At 32.8% G+C, this 19,178-nt stretch overlaps 1 protein-coding gene across 1 annotated transcript; it reads left to right on the plus strand.

Annotated features, from left to right (window-relative positions):
- Window positions 1-1,325: 1,325 nt before the first annotated feature.
- LOC128174282 (uncharacterized) lies at window positions 1,326-17,533 on the plus strand. Its single transcript, XM_052839870.1, has 3 exons — window positions 1,326-2,359; window positions 10,396-11,538; window positions 17,478-17,533. Exons 1-3 carry the CDS (start codon window positions 1,375-1,377, stop codon window positions 17,531-17,533), a joined length of 2,184 nt encoding a protein of 727 aa, XP_052695830.1. The 5' UTR covers window positions 1,326-1,374.
- The last annotated feature ends 1,645 nt before the right edge of the window (window positions 17,534-19,178 follow it).

Here is a 19,178-nt window from a genome sequence, read left to right on the forward strand (position 1 = left end):
ACAGAGGATCTCGTCGTTGTTTTGCAAAGATATTCTCTTATTGTTTAAAATTTATCTCTGTTCATATCTAGGCATATTTAATTTTATCATTATTTATCATTTCAGGTATTGGATTGTGCAAGAATTTGTGCAAGAATAGTCAATTGGAAAGAATGATCATGACGAAAAAAAATGGAAATGACATGTTAACAAATTATACAAACATTTGTCATAGAAGTGAAATCTATAGCAACTATTCAATTGATTATTATAATAAAACATTGATAAATATTGATGCCCTCTTGTTTTATTTCATTATTACATTAATGAATACATTGCTTGCAACCAACAGACCGAAAGGTAGACCCCTAATGACCAGAAAGAGCAGACCCCTGGTTCGGTTTGGGTCTTGCTATTTGTCTATTATGTCTAGTAAACTGAACGGAACTGTAAAAATACATTTTTTAATGTTAGCGTGGGTCAAAGAAGTCAAAAGATTGAACAAAAATGTAGTTTGAAAACTTGAAAACCATTATAAAAGAAATATCATGATTTGTTATGTATGGATTACATGAAAGTGCATTGTAGAGATATTTAGATATTTTTGTTTAAAACTTAGTTTACAGTATATTAAATTACTGATTTTCTTGCTGTATTTGGAGAAAAGTATTTACATACATGGTATTGATATCAGGTTTAAATCTTTTTGTTTTGGTATTTACAGATGAGAAATCGGAGATAATGATCTCCAAACAAATGAACACAATACGTTATCAGTATTTGGTACGTCAATGTTCGCGATGCCCTGGAGACGCTGCATTTTCGTGTGCCACGTGCGACTGTCGTCTCTGTTTACCATGCAAAGAAAACCACCAGACTGATTTCTCAACATTAGACCATGATGTTATGATATACAATGAAAAAGATAGAAGCATTTCAGAACAAAAAAATTGTACTGATCATCCTCACAGTTTATGTAAATGGTTCTGTGAATTTTGCGAAGTCACATTTTGTGATTTTTGCAATGAACATAGAACACACCATTCAACAAAAATTAAAGAAAAAGTTCAACAAAAAGGAAAGATAATTCGCTCGATCAGAAGCGATTCTTTGTTTTATAGTTACATTATATTGGAAGACATCAAAAGCGATTATAAAATCTATGAAACAAAATTATTCAACTGCAAATCGGATATGCAAGCTAATTTATTGAAACTGTATGATCGCATTGATACTGCTTTTCGTAGGTTTGATTTTAAACATAGATGTTTAAATCAAATAACAAAATTACAGAAATGTATAAAGAACATATATGAATTTGAACACAGATTAGAACAGTTAACAAATGAAGGCGTAAAATGTATCAGATTCATAAAGACATACCGAACATGGACAATGTTTTACCTAAGACTGAAATGTCATGCACATTTATCATTGACTGACCCTCTGAGCTTTAAGGACATAAAAGAGCAATTTTGTGAAATTACAATCACCGAAAACGAGAAACGTTCAGCTTCTGAACTAAAATTGATGTATTCCCCCAAATTACAGACCTCTCTAACATTAAAACATGTGAGTGGTTGCTGTCACATTTCTATTGAGACGTCAGAGAGGGTTTGGGTAAGTGGAAAAGACAATCTCATTTTTACAAACTCGAAAGGTGCCATATCATATTGTCTGAAAAATTTTAATGAGTTTTGTGGAATGCATTCAATTAACAAAGATAAGAAATTGATTTACATAGATGATGAACATAACATTATCACACTTGCAAACCCTATGGAAAAGGAAATGACATATTCATCGATAAACAGTTTTGAATGGAAGCCCAAATGTTTAAGCTATTGTCCGTCTACTGATGATATTCTTGTTGGAATGTATAATAAAAGTAAAGAAGAAGGTCAGGTCCTTCGGTTTAGCCAAAGTGGAGAACAAACACAAACAATACAGCACGACAGCGAAGGGAATCAACTGTATGTTAAACCTAGCTATATTGTAGAGAACAATAATTTTGATGTTGTTGTATCCATAACGGTTTGGACGACAGTGAACAACTCATCGGAAGAGTCAAGCGCCATTGTAGCAACAAACTTCGATGGAAAACATCGTTTCACCTACAAAGGACAAGACTCAAAAATAGTATCCCGTGGTCTATGTGTTGACGCATTGTCGAATATCATTTTGTGTGATAACAAAACAAGCACAGTACAAATGTTAAACTGCAACGGGGTGTTTATGAAACATCTTTTGATAAGGCCACCAGGAATACTGAAACCACACGGCTTGGGCTATGATTTCAAAACTCACTGTCTCTGGGTTGGATCACACAGTGATAAGATATGTGTGTACAGGTACTTAAAAAGACGAGACATTCTGACCGGTAAGTCTTATGCATTTTTCTTAATGAAATTTATATTTATAAATACATGTATATCAGTTTTCCATTATTCTTACATGTACAAATAATATCTTTAAATATGAACAATCTTCTGTAGTTGCATGCACTCTTACAAAACGGAAATAAAACAGAGTTTGAGCCTAAGCTCAAAAAATCAATGAAAAGCAATCACTGCTGACAAGACTTACTAATCGATCAAATTGATGTAATGTATTCAGATGCATTGGGGTTTTTTTTTCAAAGAAAAAAAAATTAATACATTGAAAATAGTCAAATTTTATATGGTAAGAACAATTTATATACATTTTGTGTAGTCGCACATATGTGCATTCCTTCGCCATAGTTAAAAAAAGGCTGTTTGACAAAGCGCCATTTCTCTAGCGGTAGCGTTTTGAATCAAGGGCAGACTATCCAATCTGAAGATAGAACCATCACAGGCGCAGACTAGACTTTATTGTTACTTGTCTGTTAAAAATTGCTTGGATACAAGTTTTCAGAAATCTACATGTATTCCAATTACTGATAAACAATGCATGCAGAGTTTGGAGGCGTTAATTTTATTTTTTACATATTACACAAGAAATTATATATGAGGTTTTCTTTCTATAGCTCAGAATTCTTGTCAAAAAAGCCAAAGATTTAATCTTAGGAAAAAAAAAATGTGCGTCAATATTCAAGTCCAGCTTAAAAAATTATTACCATGCGATATTACAAATTGTCGATTTTAAAATAAATAAATGTGGCAAAAGCACAGATCACAAGATCAAAGGAAATAACAGCCTGATCAATTGAACGAGGGCTTGCCCATCAACAATTATAAATAAATTAGTAACTTTACTGGTTAAGGAAGTGTATTTTCATGTGTTCATGACCGGCAGATAACGAAATAACATACTGACATAAAATTCATGCACTTTTAAAAAATTAGATTCAACATGTTAAATTTAGATATTCATCCTCTATTTACAAAAGTTGTCTTAAACAGGCACACAGAATCATTGGAGGAGCGTGCTGCCCCCTTTTTATTGCAGCAATCATATTTCATAAATTAATGAAACAAAACTACGTAACCCCCCTCACAGATCAGTATTTATAATAAGTTTGCCTCCCCCCCCCCCATGTTTTCAATAATGATTTTACGTTTCTGTTCAAGAATATATCATTATTGTGTGATCGTATCATTCAATAACAATAAAAATAAGTAAATAATAAAACATATTGAATAAGTCTTACGACTTGGTGCATTATTCTCTACGTTCAAAATGTTAATGATATATTAATCACAATAAAAGTAAATATCGAAAAAAAAATCATTCTGAACATTTTGAGAAAGATTTTATTTTTCTAATTAACGGTCAGAGATGAGGTAAATTGCTTTCAAAAGTATTCGATTGTATTACAATTACTTTGCGTTATAAAGGTAATCGATGACAAGTCAATTAGAGTAATAAATTACATTAAATTACTTTTCCTTCTTGTAATCATGATTACTTAGGATTACTTTTGATTACATTACAAGTATTTGGTAAGGAATGGTCTCTGGGTTTTTTTTAAATCTAATTTAGACGTTAAATGTTTTGGAAAGAAAACAAGCATTTGAAGTATTCATTTTGACATCAAATGAATAATTTTAAGTTTAATTTTTGTTTGTACAATAAACTGTTATCATTAACCATTTATTGAGTACAGTTAATATCTCTGTGTTCTCAAAAAAATGCGCGTTAATTCATCCATCAAATAAGACACAGTTTAAATTATGTAGATTAAACAGAAACTAGTTTACACATAATTTACTGTATTTATAGGTGTTGAACTTAGACTACAAATTGATACATAACTTTGCTACAAATGTTATAGGGGATTTTTCTGAGGTGCCAGAAGGAATAAAAGATCTTCGAAATAAAACTAAATATCAAAAAAGCAAATGTCAAAAGGTGTTATAAATTCACAATTAAAATAGCTCTTAAAATTGACAAAGAAAAATAACGTAAAATTAAAATATATTTACTTTCGAAACGAAAACAAACATTAAAATATAGTCAAAATGTAAAGTTTATTGATTTAAAATATCAAATATCAAAGGTGACAATTTGCGTTTAGCGTTTAGTTTTATTTCGTCGATAAAAACATAAAGATCATCCCGAAAGATAAAATATAATTGGTTACTTAACTAGATACGATCTCGTTACGAGTAACGAGTAGGTCTTCCGTACAATTTTTAAACGATACGATTAAAATATCTATGAAATTTCACAATTCTCCCCTCAACCACTCCCTTTCAGACAATGCATACGATTGTCAATATCCCTTGAAATGTTTAACAAAAAGTTTTGCTTTTTTACATACAGCACATTAAAGAATTAAGATTTTAGTCCCCGAAAATCTATAATTACGTAATCAATTGGTTTGGCAATGAGTTTTACAAACTGATGTTGCTACGACCAACAACTTTGTTTCTATAATGCATTAGAAAATCTTGATCTTTTTAAGGTATTTGTAATAGACTTAACGAGTGTCTTGGCCCCTAATTTAAGGGGCCAGTCCCTTTTTCTTGAGTTCATTCGAAAGATCTCACGGATACTAACATTTTTTATTCTTACACTTATCTAGAATTGTTGTTCATTTTTAGATACAAATGATTGAATATTTTAGGGGCCAACCCTCTAGATCTATAATGGGGACATCCATTGGTGCTTTGATTACTGATGTCGATTAGAATCATTAATGCAAACATTTTCTCTTCTACAATGCTTAACAAAATATGTTTCCTTTTCGAAATATATTGCGTCAAAGTTTAAGTACTTTGGCCCCTAAAAACGTTGGAAACGGAAGACCTTAATAAGAAAACAGTACGGAAGACCTTAATAATTATAAGAAGAAATCGTACGAAAACTATAAGATTTTCCGTTGGAAACAGAATACCTTAAATATATACACTGAGCATATAGATTGTTGTTGTTTATTTCAACATTTTTTTGTTACAATTTAATAAAGAGCTAGAGCCACGAAGCATCAAAAATTGCCCTATCATTAAAAATTACCATATTTTGGTAAAATATAGGGTAGAATCTTAGCTTTTCATATCTGTTTTTTTTTTCGATATCGATCATACTTTTTTTATAAACGGAGTTTACAATATGGCATTGTTTTGATGAAAAATGTAGAACAGACGTCATTTTTGTTAAGTAACGTCATGAAATGATAAAACTACGTATGACTTGAATCTAATAAAAGAAAAAAACAAACAATAAAATTATCATGTAGACATTATAATTAATTTATGAAAATAAATTTATTGATGAAAATAGCACGAAAAGCTTATTTACAATATAGTTTAAAACATATTACAGGGACCAGTGCTGAAGCTCAATATAACGGCGGTACATTTAAATATGTCGGTGTCTTAAAAGTTCTTTTTTCTGCAATTTGAAACTGCATGAAGTAATGCTGATGATGCGCAATGTTTAACTGAGTATTAATCATTGAATTCTACCAATGTAATCACAAATTATTAAAAATAAATATATACATATGACAGAGATACGGTAATTGAATTTAATAGAGATATATGTAATCTCGAATTTTGATGCATTACTGTTACAGTCTGTGTGCATTATTCTACATGATTATTTTACTTGTTTCAAGGCTTCGATATTTTCAATCAATCCTGGCGCTTTACAGCAGGTAGATGCCAGGTTTCAGTTCTTTGATTTTTTTTATTTTCCCAGTTTCCTGTTGGCTCACCGTGCGTTCATGTGCGCTCACCGTGCGTTCACTTGCGCTCTTCGCTCCGCTCCGTTCCCGCTCATCGTTCACAAATCGCCCACCGTGCGCTCACAAAGATTTCCCCTAGCGCTCACTGCGTTTGTTCAGTGTTCACTTATTGTTTAGTCAGATACTATTTAGGCTTTAAACAATACAAAAATGTAGTTTATTGTTATTATTTCCCGATTACCAACAAAACACAATGTAACAATACCGCCCGGGGCACTCCGAATAATAATCATCTTGCGTTCATATAAAGTACATATATCGTTCACTTTGCGCTTGCGTTTGCGCTCTGCGTTCGCTCTCAGTTCACCGTTCATAAGCGCTATCCAAATTCAGCTCAGCGTGCACTCGCCGTTCGTTTAGAGTGCACTCACTGTGCGCTCACCGTTCACGAACTGTTCAATTGAAAAATAAAACCTTTTAGCGACTGTGTATATGTAATGGATGTTCTAGTATGCCGAAAGCAGTTCTGTATGAAATAATATAAAACAGTTTCAAGGCCCGTTATAGGGCCGAGAACATTGATATTTTTCATACAGAAGTGTTTGAGGCATATATAGCCATTGAATATCATTGTTGATTCCAGAGACAGCCCGATTTTAAAGAATAACAGTGCTGTAACCACTGATAATGGTCTGATATTAAGAAGCTCTCTAATATATCGGATTGTCACAAGTAAATTTTTGACTGCTGGAACAAGGGAATGACATTACAGCAGTGTTTTAATGTTCATTAATTAAATGAAAAAAGAATATCGATTTCTTTAAAAATATTCTTATGGAGTTAATTATTCCTTATGAATGTCATAACGTCTATTCATTTATATTTCATTTTTTCTAGTGATATTCATGTCCTTTGAGAATTGTTACAAGTGATAAGCTATCCGTAAATGTCTTGAGAATTAAGATCATATTTCAGAGAGAGAGAGAGAGAGAGAGAGAGAGAGAGAGAGAGAGAGAGAGAGAGAGAGATAATGTGGGTTTACTATTTTGAAGCGAAGATAGGTTAAAATGAATATTTTTATTTAAAACATCAAGCAGTAGCACATAATTAATGTCGTAAAATTGTCTTGAAAAGTCGAATTCATAGCAAGCATGTAAAATTTGTGTTATCATATAATATACATTTGTAGTGAACTCGGCCGTAAATCGATTTTTTTCAGAGGGTAGGGAAGGGGGGGGGGGGGGTTGAATCGAAACAAATATTGTTTTAATTCTCTCTGTACTCATCGTTGTTTTCTTTAAAGAAAGGGCCCGGCTATCTGATTTTTTTTCTATATGCCATACAAGAAAAACTTTAATTAGATTTAATACGCATAAAATAATCAAAGATGATTTCAGTCGAGAATTTTATAGGCAAAAGTAAGTCACCGATGTACATGTACACACATTTAGGGTGATTTTTTATTTTGTTGGACAAATTATTAACAAAGACATCGCAATTAGGATTACACTTCTATATAGAGCACATTCTGATAATGTATTCTAAGCTGTGTATACCAAAAACCGTCTTCATCGAAACGGACACAATCGATCTTTTAAGATAGGAGTGTAACTGCATGTAACGGTTCACCGGAAATACATTGACCATGCGACGAATCAACACTGATCAACAGGTGGCTGATAAAGAAAAGATGTACGCATTGGCAAAATGTTTTTATGCAAGGGACGATGGCTTAATATTCAATTACAGCTGTACTTAGGAATTAAATAATCAAATTGTTTGACGGAATAAGTTAAGTTTATCATATATGTACATGTTTTCATGTGACGTCGACTGTCTTTCTCCCGCGGTATTCAGGAACAAGTACTTGTGTGAAAAAAATCGCTTGCATCTTTCCTTTCGTTTAATGCATTTCACCGTTTGACAAAAAACTCACAACTAGCTACTTATACATGCTATCGCTTATTCTACATAAAGGTATAGGAATATATATTTATTTACGTACGTACAATGTTAACTTTGCCAATTAATTTTTTTTCTGTTTGTTAGCAATGTTCATGTATCTCATATTCTACTGCAATTGAATAATACCGTGGTACATAAAAACAATGCTTTTTAAAAATGCATACTTTACTGGTAAATTCTATTGGCAAAATACTGAAAGAACTCAAGATTCCCTGTACAGATTCAACTGACGTCGCAAACGTCAAACTATGACGTCATTGATGATGCACGATGTAAGCATGAATACACAGTATAAAATTACTAGATTAAACATGTTAAAGTTCAGTTTATATGCATTTCTTCCTCAAATATTTAATAAAATGATGATTTTGTCAATAATCACAAATAATTCTTTATCATTATTAATTAAATTCTGCTATTTCAATAAAAAGGAAGCAAATAATTACCCTAAAATAGAGTGGTCAGTTTTATTTTCTGTTACTAAAATTTTCAAAATTTGTAAAATACACATTGGCCACACTTGAGTACCTCTACGAATTTTTGCAGTCAGAAGCATTTATGCAATATCTCTCAGTTTTAAAAGTTTCAAAGAGGTACTCAAGTGTGGCCACATTCAAATTTGGGAAATACTGCAGTAAAATCTACAATTTTCAGCTATTTTTAACGATCATAGTATGTTTGATGATGCGCATGTGCTGAACGGTGGGGCCGAAGTGAAAAAATTTCATATGCATAGAAGCAGAATAGTGTGCCCTACATTATAAGTAATTACAATTTGTATTGTTTCAAACTTGAGTTTTGTGTAAATTTTAAGGCACATTTTGATGGTTCGTGGCTCTAGCTCTTGATCGTAAACAGTAAGTAAAATTCACCAAATTACTGCTAACGTACATAAGTACGTTAGCTAAAAGAAACAGCCAAATCGTCAACTGTGAGACTTTGAGTCTGACATAATCATGATTATTTCGTGCAGTCCGTGATTTTTCTTAGGTAGTTGTCGGTCTCAACCAATCGATAAACAAAGCGTGTCATTTTCAGTCATGTCACTTTCTTGTCAGTTTAAGCTGCTGTAGATTTCGACCAATTGACAAACGGGGCGTTTAGAATTCAGTCTGGCTGTTTCTATAGAGCAATGAATTATCTATTAGTTTCCGTAAGAAATAGAGAGAATAATACTTGGTAGATGTAAATATATTTTTGTGGTGCACTCTATTAAGATTAATGGTTTTATTAAAAATCTTAATTGTTGACCCATCCCTGTTAATGGTACAGTGGGGTACAGTGCTGGTCAGTTCCGTGCACAGCGCCATACAATGGGGGGCAGTGCTTCAGTAAGATTTTACTGTGGTAGTCAGTTAAAGGTACAATTGGGTACAGTTAATGTACAGAATATGTTAGTCATTTTTGGGGGCTATTATTGGATTTTGAATTCAATAATCCTACTTTGCTTAGCCTAGCCTCTCTCTCTCTCTCTTTCTCTATCTCTCTCTCTCAAAATTTCATTGACGATTGTTATTCTTCAGCTGTAGTGCACTTTGTACATCCAAACGTTCGTCATCTCTTCCGCTCGTCATCGGAGGAAAGCAGAAAAGTTTTATTTTTTAACTTTTCTGGTTTTTTGTTTTTTTTGCCATGCTACAATACAAAAGATTTAATGAATGCAGAATATGTATTTTTGTTCTAAAATTGATCCACGTCTGAGTGGTAGACTTTTGTCCAGGCGACCCGGGTTCAACCCCCGACTATTTCGATTCAAAATGTTATTGTTTGAATTTTATTAAAAATTACAGTAACAGCGCCTTTCACCTAGTATTAGGTTATGACAGTTGAGATCCTTCGATAGGTTTACTGGAATTTGAGAAGATGTTGAGAAGTGAAAGAAATTGCCCCGATAGTATTTTAAAGGTGTATTTAAACGGAAGACCACTCGTTGCTCGCAACGAGATCGCGTCTACTTATTATTCTTTTCACCAAACATTTGGTGCACACATTTTCTCGGACACTATCTGACCGATTTCAAACATTTTTCATAGATGATTGGAAGGGATCTAAATGTTTTTTTTTTCTTTTTAATGCTTATGCCGTCATCAATCATGTTTTTTTGTTGAAAATCAAAGTCGATGATGTCATATTTCCTTCTAAAAATCGGACGGAAGACCTCCTTGTTGCTCGCAACGAGATCGTGTCTAGTTTTATTTTACTTTTGTTTTGGTTTCTTTAGTTTTTTGTTTGTTTGGTTTTTTTTTGTTTAACAAGGACTAGATAAATACTATTAGTTATTGTTTATTAATGCATTTTTGTACGTTAATTTATGATTTTTCTTTTTTGTATGTTTGCAGAGTCAAATTCTTCCAGATCTGATGTAATCGAGTCATCAGAGGAATTTCAAATAATCAACACTGGAAAATCTGAAATAAATGAGGAAATGATTAATTTGTCCGTCTTTGAGGAAGTAATCGAAGGTATAACACTGATGATGTCTGTCCATGAGGCGGGAAATGAAGACAAAATGTCTGAGATGGAGGAAACAAATGAAGACAAAATGTCTGAGATGGAGGAAACAAATGAGGACTTGATGTCCGTTTCTGATGAAGAGTATGCTTTAATGTCAATGCCAGTAGTAAAGAATAAAGTTAAGGTTAATTGGTCTGACATTGAGCTATACCGAACAGTGGAACATTTTTATGGTAGTTACCATATATCCTGTCTGACAACAGACAATATATGTATCAATGAAGGAAAAGATATCATTCATATAAACAAAACAGGTGACACTCATTTATTCCAGCATTATTTACCTGCATTCGCTTTCAACGGTTTGCATACAATGGACAAGGAGAACGAATTAATATACATCAATAGTGATTACGACATATACAGATTATCTTTAAAAACGGAAACAAAAGTCCCGTTATTACAGACTAATAGTAGTACATGGAAACCTCATTGTGTGTACTGCTCGCCTTTTTCTAGGGATCTACTCGTCGGAATGTTTAGAAAAGATCGGAAAATAGGTATGGTTACCCGGTATAGCAATTCCGGAAAACTGAAACAATCAATAATCTGCGACAAGTTTGGGCAGGAGTTGTATAACGAGCCTCGTTATATAACTGAAAATAACAATGGAGACGTGGTAGTGTCCGACTCAGACTGGGAGACAGGTGCTGTAGTTGTTACAGACCGTGGGGGACAACATCGTTTTACATACACAGGAAATCCTCCTGGATCAGGACTATTACCACGTGGGATTTTCACGGATAGAGTGTCACACATCATAGTGTGTGATAGTTCATCAAAAAAAATACATGTGATCGATGAAAATGGACGTTTTCTTTCATACGTATTTATTGACTCAAAACTTATGTCAGAACCGTCCTGTTTGAGTTATGCTTTTCGCAATGACCTTTTCTTGGTTGGATCATATAAGGGCAACAAGATAGGTGTCTCCAGATATGTTACTGAGAAAAATGAAGCTAGGACTGGTAAGTACTATCATACGATACAGTTAATCTAAAGGCATATGTTATTCATTTTAAAAAAAAAATCTAAAGTTTTAAGTAAACCATGTCCAACATGTTCTTTCTATATCATTTATAATGACGATATTGAAATCACTAGCATGTAGTATTATTTCATGTGATATACTTGGGATGCTCATTGCACAATTTTTATAATTCGTAAAATATCGACCAATACGACATGATTTTATTGGAATACTAACTTGTAACTTTTAAAATTAATTCCAAAATATGCTTTCAAAGATTTATATCTATGCTAAATAATTCATAAAATGAAATGATTTGATATTTTTTTTTTGTAGTTAGTAGGAATACTGATAAAATTATTGACCAAAAAAAATTATATATGGACTAGTAATTGTGTTAATAGTATAGTAATCATTTTTAATTATTATTTATGATTTTGATCAATAGATCATTTTGATATGGATTCTATTCACAGACAAAACCACAGACAAAACCAAAAATCGATCTTTTCTATATGGTTGTACCCCTTGCATTTGAGATAAAGAAAAACAGCAAAAGCAGGATATAGACATATTATCTCTGTTCAGCGACTTAATGTTATTGTACTGTTTGTAAATATAATTCATTTGTAATGATTTTAAAAAATATGTGTGTGTGTTATGCCAACAAAAACTGTTTCCATTATTAATTGTATATGTTCCAGTTTACAAGTTTCTATATATAAAGTAAAATTGCATTAAAATATTATTTTCAATTTCAGTACTAACAATTGAAAAAAAAATAGGACAGGAAAAACCTTATATTATCATACCTAGAATAAGTGTATCCTTCAATAAAGAAAAGTACACATTTTAAATCACCAGCAAGCAAATAACATGAATTTACAGATTGTATCACCCATTTTTCTGAGTTAACCGTATGCTCACGGTGCGCTCACCGTGCATTTAATTTCGCTATGATATTTGTATGATATGCTATGAGAAATTGAAATGATGGGCTTAACGATATGGTATGATATGCTATGGTTTGGAACACAAACGCCCCCATATACAGAAGATTTCCACACATTTCGATGTAAATTAATATGAAGCCAAAGTTTACCACAAACCTATCATGTGAACATTAATTTTTTTCCAAAAAAAAACATTTAAAACCCAGTTAAATTAATGCTGTATGTGCGGGTATGATAAGGCAACTCTAAGCGATCAAATTCCTCTGATCGATATGACGTCACAATAAGCAGCATAATGTCATATTTTACTCAGAAACTTGTCAATTTTAACTTTATCTCTGGTTTAAATTATAAAAACTACAGACATAAAATATCACTAGAAACTCTTCTAACTAAATATATCTTCGATTTCTCTCTATTACGTATAATTATCATTGATGACGTCTCAAGCATGTTTAATAGAGAAGATCATGTCGGGAGACAAATCATCGGAATGCAGTGTAAACAATGCCGAAATAAGACTTATTCAAAACAGATACCTAAGATTTAGATGAGTTTCAGTTAGGATATAATCAGAATATTACAGGCATGGATATTTTGTTTAATCAGAGAGTTTTATAAGGTAAGCAGATCGACATTTATATGGCTTGACCAGCCTTTCCTCTGTCAGTGTGTACAAAAAAGGCAACAGTGTAACACTACCCAGGATATTATGAAGGATCACTTTGGTAAATATCAACGGTAAATGACCTAAACTACTTGAAAAGTACTGCTACAATCCTATGCTTCGTTGTTTTATATGAGAAATACATAGTATTTTCAATGAAATTATAAAAGTTGAGAGGGTTTCCGATAAATATTTACAATATTTATTTTATGCGATTAACAATAGGATTTTACCAGTAATACTAATAAACATGAACTAATTGCCGATCGAATTTATGTAGCAAACATACAAATGAACTTCGGGGTAGTGTTACACTTTTTGATTTTTTGTTAAGGTAAAAAAGTGATATATTTTGAACTGTCACGTGATACCATGGTACAGCAGCTTCAAAGATCGAGTCGATTCCGAAGTAGAAAAATAAAATCTTGGTGAACACATTCACTTGGAATTAATATTCCGCACTGTTTTCATAAAAATAAACAGTTTTTAAATTGATCATAATTTTGACGGTCATTTAACTCGGAGTTGCCTTAACCTACCCGCGTGGTATGCTATGGTATGTTATGACAAATGCGACTCTATGAGATGGTATGAGATTCCAATGCTATGCTATGAGATTTCAATGTCATGCTAAGCTATGATGTATGTTGTAAAAGTTATGCTTGAACCGACTCTATCATCAACCGTTCACTTTGCACTCCCCTTTTTTCACCGTTCATAGTTCATTAGTACTTCCACAATTCCGTTCAGTGTGCGTTAACTGTTCGCTCAAAGTGCGCTTATCGTTCACTCACCGTTCAAGTGAAAACAGTACAACGTTTCAGGGACTGCACCGGTTTGTCATACTGTTTTGACGATGACGTACATAAGTACATTTGAAGTTAGATAAATCGCTATTTACTGGAGGCTACCATGTTGTACAACTCTTTTGTATTGAAAACAAAATAAAATCAATAATGTCCGGTTTACATATGCATACAACGGACAAAGTGCTATAAAATAAACGTTTGGTTATGCCTTTTTGTTTCTTAAGTAATCACCTAAATAAAGATTAATGATTATGTAATATTGTTGATCTGGCTAGGATTGATAGAAAAACATAAAACATGGTTGTTTGTATATACTGCCATTTATTTTTGCTAATAAGAAAAATTAGGCAATAAGGGGGGGGGGTCTTCAAACAGTCATAATATCAATTACAAGACATTGAATGTTAGTTATAAAAGGTGAGCAAATGACCTCCCCCATATTAAACAAAGATGTATACAATATCAACATGTACCAAATATACATACAACAAAAATATTGTTGAACAAAAATAGCATTTCACACATCAACAGCAATATACATGTGTAATACATTGCAAAATAAATCCCCAACTACAAAGGTGATGAAGGGGAAGGAGGGTGGGTTGATTTTTGGCTAAAAATAAACAAAGTCATTATTTAACAGGAAGTTGACGTCCAATTGATACAAAAATATATCCCACAATATGGCATGCCTATACAAATATTGTGTAAAAATTTCAAGCATCTACGATAAATAGTTGCTGAGAAATCTTTGACAAAAATTGGTTTGAAATTTTTTGCTAAAAATAAACAAAGTCGTCATTTAACAGGAAGTTGACGTCTGATTGTTACAAAAATATATCCCAAGATATGGCATGCCTATACAAACACTGTGTAAAAATTTCAAGCATCTACAATAAACAGTTGCTGAGAATTCTTTGACAAAAATTTGTTTGAAAATTTTTGCTAAAAATAAACAAAGTCGTCATTTAACAGGATGTTGACGTCCGATTGGTACAAAAATACATCCCACACTATGGCATGCCTATACAAATATTGTGTAAAAATTTCAAGCATCTACGATAAATAGTTGCTGAGAAATCTTTGACAAAAATTTGTTTGAAAATTTTGGTTAAAAAAAAGGCAAAGTCATCATTTAACAGGAAGTTGACGTCCGATATGTACAAAAATATATCCCACGATATGGCATGCCTTAACAAACACTGTGTAAAAATTTCAAGCATCTGCGATAAATAGTTGCTGAGATAAATGCGACAGAAATGTTTGTTACGGACGGACAGACAGACACACAAGGGTAAAACAGTATACCCCCTCTCCTTCGGAGCGGGGGTATAAAAATGTTTTCATGAAAAACCCTTTAGAACGTTTTAAAAACGTTCTATTTGTGTTGAAAAGATGTAAACAATATCCATAAAACATTTTTGAAAACATTTATTTTTAGTTTTAACAACGTTTTAAAAACATTACGAAATGTGTTTTAATTATTGAGCATAAAACATTTCTTAAATTTGTTATTAAAAAGTTTAAATTGTGATTTTTATAACACTGTCAATAAGAAATGTCAGATGAAAATGTTTTTCATATATTAATATTTTAAATGTGGATTTCTTTAGAACGTTCTTTATCGCAGAACACTGCTAATTATACAATAAGGAAGCCTAAAATATTCGGCAATGTTTGCTGAACGTTTTTAAAACATCTAAATTATCGAATGTTTTTTTTAATTTTCTCTTTAAAATGCTATGATGAGCCTACCTCAAGAAATAATGTAAAAGTTATACTAACAGAATCTTTAAAAAAAACCCAGATTCATTAACTTTCATAGCTATACTCTTTGTTGTATTTTTAAATATTAATAAGAAGACAGAGCTTAATAAATATACAACTGTGGATAATAAAATAAAAACACTTAGAATGCAGGAAATTGGGAGTCCCTTTCAATGTGTTTATTGCGAGTTAATTGAATGTCACAGTGGGGTGCCATGGCCAGGGCGAATGAAGCCGATCCCAATTATACGATTTGTTGGTCAGAATTTTTGAGAAACCCACGCCATTAGAAAAAGAGCAAGGATTTAGAAGGAAGATATTTCTATAAGTGTAAGTATTTTTCATCCTTCAATGCAGAATAATAGTTTGGGTAGTGAGCATATGTAAATATACCTGCTTTGCGCTAAGCCATATAATATTTGGATACTGCTTGTGCTATTTCATTGGCAATATGTGTATACATACAAGCTATTAATATGCAAATCATTTGTGGTAATCTCAATACCATGTTGTTTACAGCTTTTAAAATGCAATTATTATATGTTACAATTAATTAGGCCTGCTCCAAAAGCTTGCATGACTTTGGTGTACCATTCCTAATTAGAAGTTAAGATTTTAGTCAAAGATATTAACTTTCATCGAGTATCATGCAAACATAGGTATTTTGAAATTTTGAAATGTTTCACCAAGTAATATATGTGTATTATATAAACTAGAGCCATTGCTGATCGAACTTGCTAAATGCATCACAGATCACAGAAGTAACAATTTAATTATCCAAATCCACTGAGCAGATGTTTTATAATTTTGTTTCTGGGTTAAAACATTGAATGAAACATATCTGTTACAACTGTAACTATCGGATTTGGTGAAAGATTTCCAGACAATTGTGAAAATGTAACCATTGGATAGCTGTGAACTCTGTATATCTAATGACTGGAATGATAATCAAGATTTATAGCGTTCATTTGTTTTGTGAGGAAAAGTTAAGTGATGATACAGCTGGAAATTTTAAAATAATGTTGTTTTGTTGGGACTCCTGTCTTCAACATCTAAAACTATAAAATTGAAACTTAAAAATTAAAAAAGTAGAAAGAGAGTTTCACAAGGCTTTGAAATTAATTCTAAAAACGTCCAGTAAATGATAACAAACAATGTTTTAAAATAGTTTTTTTTTTCAAACATTCTGTAGGCGTTTCTTAATAATCTGTTAAGAAAGGGTTATTATAACGTAACAAAAACGAACACAAATTTACGTTGTAATAAGTAATATTTAGGGTACAATTTACCTATTGTAAGAGAGATACAGGGCGGGGCAAGAGGCGAGAGCAACAGCTTGAGCATCTATCTCTCCTACAATAGGGAACGAGTATTCTAAATGACTTGTGACACGACAGTTCAGCTATTTTTAGATTTCGGAGATTCCATAGCTGAGTGAATTTTACACCGAGTCAGATATTGAAGTGAAAACTAATAATTAATATGACAACCAAGTCAAAGGTAAATTTTAGGAAATTACCAATTCGTTAACAATAATTTTCGCGCCAGCGCTGTATGTGTAATCGTTAGATAAATAAGATAATTTGGTCAGTAAACACGGCGATGGATTCCGCGTTAATGGAAGTCGATTTTCTTGAAGCAAACTGTGACAACGATTTTGACGATGTTACTCTTTCTCAAATATGCCAAACTTTAGAGAATAAAATTTTGGTATTTGAGGGAATGTTTGATTTATCTCTAGATTTAAATAACGATGGTTATGATGATGTTGATGTGGGTATGGGCACTGGCCATTGACTTGACGTCAAACCCGAGTTGCAACCTGTCGAAATATCTACGCGCTTTTGGACAACGGTAACGAAGGAAGAGTTGAAAACTCTCATGTCAAATCAGGAGAACACAAAAAGCAATACGAGATGGGCCGTCAATGTTTTCGAGAAATAGGGAGAGAAAAGAGCGGAAAACGTTCCCGAACTTCGTGTTGTGAAAGAGAAAAAAAGACGGAGCGGAATATCCGACGAAATCGGTTTATCTGATTTAATGTAGCCTTCTAAGGTGCAGACGCGACAAACGAATATGCGACAAAAAACCAGAATTCGCCGGATTTCGAAAGGTGTCCGATGCTCAAATAAAAAGTCTCATTGATAAAGGACTTGGCTGTGACGTAAAACGCGCAGACCCAATTCTTCCGCATCAGAAAAAGACAATATGGGTAAAGGGAGTCTTTGGACAAAAACACGGAGAACAATTGCAGCTTACTATGTTTTTTACGCTAGAATATTATTCGGCCTCAACGGATGTGACGAGCATCATAGTTTAAAAGCTGAACAATGTTTCATTGGCACGAACGAATGTGGAAATTACATAAGAGGATTAGGCCAGTTTAACGTCCAGAATAAGTGAATCAAGCACTACTCTGATCCTAGTAAGTTATAATGAACATTTCTCTTTCTTGCTGGCTCGCTTGTTCTCTCTCTCTACATACGGTGGCTTTGGCTTGTGTTTGTTTCTACTGATTTTTTTTCTTATATAGGGGACAGATGCATCATTGACGTCTTTAGCAATTGGATAGGTGTCATTTAAAGGCGTCCACTGTCACCAACAGTGTTATTCAAATCAAAACGTCGGCATAATAAACTTGAGATTTTTTTGAAAGTGATTGCAGAAAAGAATGGACTACAGCGAAGTACATAGAAGCGTTTTATAGGCATTTATTCCAGAAAAGTTGTTACGTAATGTTTTGACTGACCTTTGTCCAATCAGATCGTAGAATGCGGAGTTGAGACATTACCGCTCGTGACTTAATTTGAGAGAGAGAAAGAGAAAGAGAGTGTGTTAATTGGTTAATGGAGTAAATTATAGCCTAGATGAGGCAGATGAGCGAACTATCTATCAAAAATATGGAGGGTAATCGTGTTCAAAAATCCAGACATGTAAACTTGTTAATCCGAATATGTAATCGTGTTGGTGTGTGAGTCTTAGTATGAGTATGTGTAATTCTGATCGTGTAACCTATAAAACTCAGGGATAGACACTTTAGAGTTAACACCGCAGACCTTCCATCTAATTTTTCCTACAGATGTCAATGCAGGCTTTAAAATGCTGTTGGATATTTACATGTAACATGCCACTATAATACACACTTTCCATCTGTAGTCTCTGTATTTGTGTTTCCGTTTTCTGAAATATCATGGCTGACATGTTGCAAATCAACAATTGTAAATTCTACAAGTTTGTCAAATGTTGACATGACCATGTATCGAAACAGTGACGTCACCGATAGAAAAAGGCTAGCTGCAGGTAAAAGCATGCCGTAATCGCCGGAATAGGGACAGAATAAATATAAAAAAAATATAAAAAAAATATATAAGGTAGGTTTATAATCATAAAATCTCTGGATAACAACTTTTCTTAGAAAGTATTATTTTTTGGAAAGTTGTCG

Source organism: Crassostrea angulata, chromosome 2, assembly GCF_025612915.1.
Source record: "Crassostrea angulata isolate pt1a10 chromosome 2, ASM2561291v2, whole genome shotgun sequence".
In the NCBI taxonomy this organism is placed as follows: domain Eukaryota; kingdom Metazoa; phylum Mollusca; class Bivalvia; order Ostreida; family Ostreidae; genus Magallana; species Magallana angulata.

Excerpts from the sequence above, each read along its gene's own strand:
- LOC128174282 (XM_052839870.1), top strand. The coding sequence starts at position 1,375 with ATGTTTTACCTAAGACTGAAATGTCATGCACATTTATCATTGACTGAC. Across the intron at positions 2,360-10,395 it reads AAGACGAGACATTCTGACCG|AGTCAAATTCTTCCAGATCT; the intron begins GTAAGTCTTATG and ends GTATGTTTGCAG. Across the intron at positions 11,539-17,477 it reads GAAAAATGAAGCTAGGACTG|ATTTAAATAACGATGGTTAT; the intron begins GTAAGTACTATC and ends ATTTATCTCTAG.